The 7,500-nt window shown below is 42.4% G+C and overlaps 1 protein-coding gene across 1 annotated transcript in view; it reads right to left on the reverse strand.

The window, feature by feature from the left end:
- The window catches only part of LOC126994025 (cuticlin-4-like), a 13,254-nt gene extending 8,475 nt beyond the window's left edge, over positions 1–4,779 (reverse strand). The window contains exons 1-3 of the mRNA XM_050853274.1: positions 4,506–4,779; positions 1,842–1,902; positions 248–431 (exon numbers count right to left, since the gene is read on the reverse strand). Coding sequence (XP_050709231.1) covers positions 248–431; positions 1,842–1,902; positions 4,506–4,516 — 256 coding nt within the window. The 5' untranslated portion in view covers positions 4,517–4,779. The remainder of the gene's footprint in view (positions 1–247; positions 432–1,841; positions 1,903–4,505) is intronic.
- Between the last annotated feature and the right edge of the window lie 2,721 nt (positions 4,780–7,500).

Consider the following 7,500-nt stretch of genomic DNA (forward strand, 5'->3'; position numbering starts at 1 on the left):
GAGAGAGAGAGAGAGAGAGAGAGAGAGAGAGAGAGAGAGAGAGAAGAAAAAGAAAGAGAGAGAGAGAGAGAGAGAGAGAGAGAGAGAGAAAAGGTTATTACATCATCACTATTATTATTATTATTTTTATTATTATTATTATTATTATTATTATTGTTAGTTATGTCATATTTTCTGCCATTATATAACTCTCTCTCTCTCTCTCTCTCTCTCTCTCTCTCTCTCTCTCTCTCTCTCTCTCTCTCACCTAGATCATTCGTAGAGAGCGGTTCTGTTAGCTGTGGTGTGCCCGAGTTCTGCTGTGGTGGGGGTATCTGTGGGGGTGAGGGCTGTGGTGGGCGGTGTCTCAGGCCGGGGGCGGGCAGGACAAACCGGTGGGCGTGATCCTGGGGCATGGCGATGTTGTCTGGCACCAGCTCCGTCAGTGCCACCTACGGGAGAGTGTCAGAATCAGGGCCATGTCTTTAAACGTCGCAGTCCATTGAAAAGCCCAGTAACTCAAATCAGGTCACAGAGAAGGGTCTACTAATCCTTAAATATCCTACGCATCCTTCACCTCCTATACCCAAATCCTACGGCGAATGACAGCCAAAGGATCAGGGAAGAGGATGGAGGAGAAGGAGGAGGAGGAGGAAGAAGTGGAGGAAAAAAGGAGATAAATAAGAGGAAGTAAAAATGACACTATCCTTCCATCCATTACCTCTCTCTACTAATCCTTAAATATCATACGCATCCTTCACCTCCTATACCCAAATCCTACGGCGAATGACAGCCAAAGGATCAGGGAAGAGGATGGAGGAGGAGGAGGAGGAAGAAGAAGGAGAGAAGTGGAGGAAAAAAGGAGATAAAGAAGAGGAAGTAAAAATGACACTATCCTTCCATCCATTACCTCTCTCTACTAATCCTTAAAAATCCTACGCATTCTTCATCTCCTATACCTACAACCTACGAGGAATGACAGCCAAAGGATCAAGGAAGAGGATGGAGGAGGCGGTGGAGGAGGAGGAGGAAGGAGAGAAGTGGAGGAAAAAAGGAGGTAAATTGGAGGAAAGGCGGAAGAGGAAGATGAAATATTAGAAGGAGGTTTTCAAGAGTGATTCCCCCGTTCAAGGTGCAGAAGAAGGGTCAAACTATTACTAGGGTCACAAAACAGACCATGAAAAGCCCAGCAACTCAAATCACGAGACCACAGAGATGATTAACGAGGTTGTCATGGGTCATTTTCCCCGTTCAAGGTGCAGAAGAAGGGTCAAACTATCATTAGGGTCACAATACAGTCCTAACCTAACCTAACCTAACCTAACCTAACCTAACCAAACATAGCCTAACCTAACCTAACCTAACCTAGCTTAACCTAACCTAACCTAACTTAACCTAACCTAACCTAACCTAACCTAACCTAACCTAACCTAACCTAACCTAACCTAACCTAACCTAACCTCACCTAGCCTAACCTAACTTAACCTAACCTAACCTAACCTAACTTAACCTAACCTAACCTAACCTAACCTAGCCTAACCTAACCAAACCTAACTTAACCTAACCTAACCAAACCTAACCTAGCCTAACCTAACCTAACCTAACCTAACCTAACCTAACCCTAACCTAACCTAATCTAACTTAAACAGGCGAACTGGGATTTTGGGGTCATAACATAAAAGGAAGAGACGGTTAGTTGAGTTTGCACTAAAATATTACCGTACGGGCGTGTGTGTGTGTGTGTGTGTGTGTGTAAGTATGTCACGTAGTCTGTATGTCCCAAGCAGCACCGTGACCTATATATATAAGTACACACACACACACACACACACACACAGACACGTACGGACGCATGCACATACCTTGGGCGTGGCGTGGAGGAGCAGAAGGAAGAACAATGTGGAGGTTATCAGCTGATCCATCCTGCAAAAACAAGAACAACAATAAGAATACGAAGAAGAGGAAGAAGAGGAGGAAGAAGAAGAGGAAGAAGACGAAGAACAAAAAGAAGAAGAAGAAGAAGAACAGTCATGGAGGCGAAGGAAAAAGACCAAAACGAAGGAAACAAAAATTAAAATAACGTAGTACCAAAAATGACCATATCCTACCTTCCTTCACCTCCCTTTACTAATCCTTAAATATCCTACGCATCCTTCACCTCCTATATCCAAACCCTACGGCGAATGACAGCCAAGGATCAGGGAAGAGGATGGAGGAGGAGGAGGAGGAGGAGCTGAGGAAGGAGGAAGTGGAGGAAAAAGGAGATAAAAAAGGAAAATGACAATATCCTTCCTTCATTTACCTTTCTCTACTAATCCTTAATTATCCTACGCATCCTACACCTCCTATACCCAAATCCTACGGCGAATGACAGCCAAAGGATCGGGGAGGAGAATGGAGGAGGAGGAGGAGCCGCAGGAAGAAGGGAAGTGGAGGAAAAATTGAGGTAAAGTGGAGGAGGAAAAGGAATATTAGCTCTTTCTTCTGTCTTTATGGAGCGTTACGATATGTGGGTGTTTCTCTCTCTCTCTCTCTCTCTCTCTCTCTCTCTCTCGAAGATGGATATACAGGAGAAAGCGAGAGAGAGAGAGAGAGAGAGAGAGAGAGAGAGAGAGAGAGAGAGAGAGTAATTTTTTTTCTTTTTCCGTTCTAAATACGTTAAGCATAAGAATAAGTACTATTAGTAGTAGTAGTAGTTGTAGTAGTAGTAGTAGTAGTAGTAGTAGTAGTAGTTGTTGTTGTAAAGAAAGAAAGAAAGAAAGAAGAAGTTGTAAAAGAAAGAAAGAAGAAAGTACAAATATATCAAGAGAGAGAGAGAGAGAGAGAGAGAGAGAGAGAGAGAGAGAGAGAGAGTGAAAGCTAATACTATCTTTCAACTGCATACCTCACCCAACCTGTTAGTGGTGGTGGTGGTGGTGGTGATGATGGTGTAGGTGGTGGTGAAGGTGGTCACAGAAAGTCATCTCTCTCTCTCTTTCTCTCTCTCTCTCTCTCTCTCTCCATACGTTCCACTTCCGTACAGTAATTGCGTAGAGAGAGAGAGAGAGAGAGAGAGAGAGAGAGAGAGAGAGAGACGTTACCTATACTTTCTCACCTTCCGTTATAATTAGAGAGAGAGAGAGAGAGAGAGAGAGAGAGAGAGAGACTCAATATAATTCCGTCCCTTCTTCTACCGGTCACTGCCTCTTCCTCCGCCTCTTCCTCCTCCGCCTACTCCTCGAACCCGACACACACACACACACACACACACACACACACATAGCTCCCTGGCACAGTGGTTAGCGCGCTCGACCCACAAAGTAGAGGTCCCATGGTTCGAGCCCCGCCCACGCACGCCCACACCTCAGCCTCTCTCTCTCTCTCCACGCCCACGCACTCAAGACGTTTAAACTTTCATCTGTGTGGTTTCTCTAATCTGCATAATACACACACACACACACACACACACACACACACACACACACACACACACACACACACACACATACATACATACATACATCTTCCTTTCCTTTCCCTTCCTTTCCTTTCCTTCCCTTTTTTTCTATATATCTTCCTTCTTCCTCCTCCTCCTCCTCTTCCTCCTCCTCCTTCTCTCTCTCTTCCTCCTCTTCATCTCCTAACCATTCATATTTCTCATCTACATCTTCCTTTCTTCTTCCTCCTCCTCCTCCTCCTCGTCCTCCTCCTCATTCTCTCTCTCTTCCTCCTCTTCATATCCTTAACATTCATATTTTTCATCTACATCTTCCTTTTCTTCCTCCTCCTCCTCCTTCTCTTCCTCCTCCTCCTTCTCTCTCTCTTCCTCCTCTTCATCTCCTAACCATTCATATTTCTCATCTACATCTTCCTTTTCTTCCTCCTCCTCCTCCTCCTCTTCCTCCTCCTCCTTCTCTCTCTCTTCCTCCTCTTCATCTCCTAACCATTCATATTTCTCATCTACATCTTCCTTTTCTTCCTCCTCCTCCTCCTCCTCTTCCTCCTCCTCCTTCTCTCTCTCTTCCTCCTCTTCATCTCCTAACTATTCCTATTTCTCTTCTACATCTTCCTTTTCTTCCTCCTCCTCCTCCTTCTCTTCCTCCTACTCTCTCTCTTCCTTCCTCCTTTCCTCCACTTTTCTCTCCATCTGCTCCACCTGCTTTCCTCCTCCACCTGTTCCCTATTAATTGCTTTCCCCTACTTCCATCCTTCCTCTCCTCTACATATGGGCTTTCTCCTCCTCCTCCTCCTCCTCCCCCTCCTCCTCCTCTTCTTCCTTTTCTTCTCTTCCTTTCTTATTTCTTCTCTTCCTTCTTCTCCTCCATTTCCTCTATTTCTCCTCCTCTTCCTCCTTCTTCTTCTCCTTCCTTCCTCCTCCATTCCTTCTCTTCCTCCTTCTTTCTGTTCGTTTTTCTCCTCCTCCTCCTTCTCCTCCTCCTTCTCCTCTTCCTCAATATACTACTACTACTACTACTACTACTACTACTACTACTACTACTACCCGCATACTACCACTACTACTACCAACATATCGACCAGACACTTACCTTACTAACATCACTTCCTTGTATAGAGATAAACAATAATAATAATAATAATAATAATAATAATAATAATAATAATAATAATAATAATAATAATAATAATAATAATAATAATATGTATGAATGGACTAAGATAAGTCAAACGAGAGTAATTATAGTAGTAAACAAATCACTTAAGATAATCAAATGAGCTCCAATAATAATAATAATAATAATAATAATAATAATAATAGTAGCCACGTGTCCAAGTCACCGGAGCTCAAGGCACGCACACCTCCCCTCTGAAGGCTGATGGCACACTGAGGTTCGGTATGCTAGGCCGCTATGTCCTTGAATCCACGTTCCCGCCCAGTCCCAAATTGGATAACCCGCCCAAAACCCGCCAATGTAACCTCTAGAAACCGCCCAAAAGGAGCCCAAATTTTTAATAATATACAGAATACGACATGACAAAGGCAGACAATGACATACTTATTGAGATCTAGATAATAATATGCACAGAGTAAATATTCATACTATACGGTGAAAAGGAAAATTATAAAATTATATTTGGGTATCTACTCAGCTTCGTTGTTGGATGTAAAGCAATTGCATTGTTTGATAACAAAATATTACGGCTGTTCTACCTTTACATATTCTATATTTAAATACTCAGTGAGTTTAAACCTCGAAAGTTACTTTCACAAATGAATGTCCATTACTGACGTACTTTCGCGCAGTTTTAGGCTTCCTTGCGTTTCAATAAATAAAATATGCAAGTACGTGTGGTACGTATTCAAGCAACCTTAAATATGCAATTTGTTTTTGCATTCCACCCCAGCTGGCAGGTGGCTACTACATAGCCACATGTCCGTATGCATCAATATCAATATAGTCACTGTTATCATTAGCCTTATCTACACAGTAAATGTCTTGGGTAAACAGAGACAGCATTTCAGAGGGAGTGAACTTATGGCAATAGATGCCATTTCTCTGCATGAATGCGGACATGCAGGGCGTTTCTAAACTTGTTTGCTGTATCCTGTTTTGAGCTTACTTAACTGTGTCTATTTGTGAAACACTTTCTACTGAAGCATTACGTTAACAGGTATTGCTAAAAGTGACAAAAGCAAATTCTAACCTCACTAAAATCTTCTCCTGAAGCATCTAGTATGTATACTCATCCAAAACTTTCTGCATCTAAAACAGAATCTCTAGGCCAACTGACAGTCCCCAGCCTCACAATTTCGCTCTATCTAGCTTACTAATGTCTCTGTTTATACCGAAGGAAAGATGTCTAGCTCATTTTCTTATCCTTAAACTGTTTCCGACTCAAAGAACCATGTTTTGTAGAAGCTGTACATTCGAGGGCAACCTCATCTGTAGCTCTTTGGAGAAGCTACTGAGGAAGTCACGCCCGTTTCCTGATGCAGGACAATTCCAGGATCCAGGTTACCTGTCCCGCACTTCTATGTTGAACTGCACACCCATGTCCATCAAGCGTACAGCAGGTGGTTGCACGTCCACCTGAAGAAATATATAGCAAAGTCGAAGTAAAAAAAGAATAGCAAATTAGATCATAATGAGTATGATGATACTCTTAAAGAAATATTAATTATAATATTATGTTAGGCTATCACCATTGTTACTAGCAAATTATTTAACTCACATCGTAAAATTTATCACAGCTTATGTGAAGAAAAAGGTCCGCATCATATGAGTCGAATGAGGACGATTTAAAGGGATATCAGCCTGCAAGTAGTTTGCTGACACCGATCAGCCTTCGAACATCTTGTTCACTTGTCACCGGAGACAATAATAGGGTTCAGGAACTAAGAACGCCTTGTTCGCTGGATCTTGCACATTTGACATGTGCCTGCAGTATAGTCTTCGTGCTTGGAAATCTGAAAAGAGATTTTGTGCAATATAAGTATCTTATTTACTAAATACATGCAGGAGAGAGAGAGAGAGAGAGAGAGAGAGAGAGAGAGAGAGAGAGAAGAGAGAGAGAGAGAGAGAGAGAGAGAGAGAGAGAGAGAGAGGAGAGAGAGAGAGAGAGAGAGAGAGAGAGAGAGAGAGAGAGAGAGAGAGAGGAGAGAGAGAGAGAGAGAGAGAGAGAGAGAGAGAGAGATCTAAATGCATTCACATATTTTTTTATCATGCCATAAACTTACTCAAATGAGCCAGCTCACTGATGCAGAACTGACAGGCATGTGGAGCAATTGGTAGTTTCATCGTATCACAGCTGCAGAATCTTGAGGTTGTTCTCCTGTTGATTGTAGAAAAGGTATTTGGTATACTTTGTTGGTGAGAACACTACTAGAGAAACATCTGTAGGTTTGTGACAGTGCATATACCAAGGTGGAGGGCAATTTTTTCATTGCATACAAGAAGTGCATAGCTGTAAAGAGTGACATATGTGCACTTAATGTGTGTTGTATGTACATTTCCGGCAATTTTGAGATCACTGAGTTAATGCCTGATATTGTGTTGGTTGAGCCATCTGTCTCTGTGTCAATGTATTTCTTGACGTCCAGCTATGTTTTTCCAAGAACTCATGGGTTGTTGTAAATGTTTCAGTGGTACTTCCTCTCGAGTTCAACCATCCTGCGAATGATGTTACAATTCTCGTAGCTTGCATGCACTCACAATACACAGCTTCTTTTTCATAGTGTTATCAGTGCTTTCTAATAATGATTAGCGTTAGTCACTGTCACTGATGTCCTGACGTAAATCACGAATATGCTGTCCCAGCATCTGTTCACAAGCGCTGCATTTTGTCTTATGTAGGATGTCAGATCTTTGCATGAAATGTCTTCAATAGCTCACCCAGGTGATCAACAGTCTGATACCGAGTGCGGCAAAGCAAATATGTACGCTGCTAATTTAAGTTCCGAGGCTTTCTACGGCGTTGTTAATTTTATTTTGATATTCCAGATTGGAATAGGTCCCCGCGGTTTGAGAACGGGGTGGCATTTTCTTGTGTTTTTCTGTTTATCAGATTCACTAGTCATGTGAT

The sequence above is a fragment of the Eriocheir sinensis genome, unplaced genomic scaffold, assembly GCF_024679095.1.
Source record: "Eriocheir sinensis breed Jianghai 21 unplaced genomic scaffold, ASM2467909v1 Scaffold706, whole genome shotgun sequence".
NCBI classification, from domain to species: Eukaryota; Metazoa; Arthropoda; class Malacostraca; order Decapoda; family Varunidae; genus Eriocheir; species Eriocheir sinensis.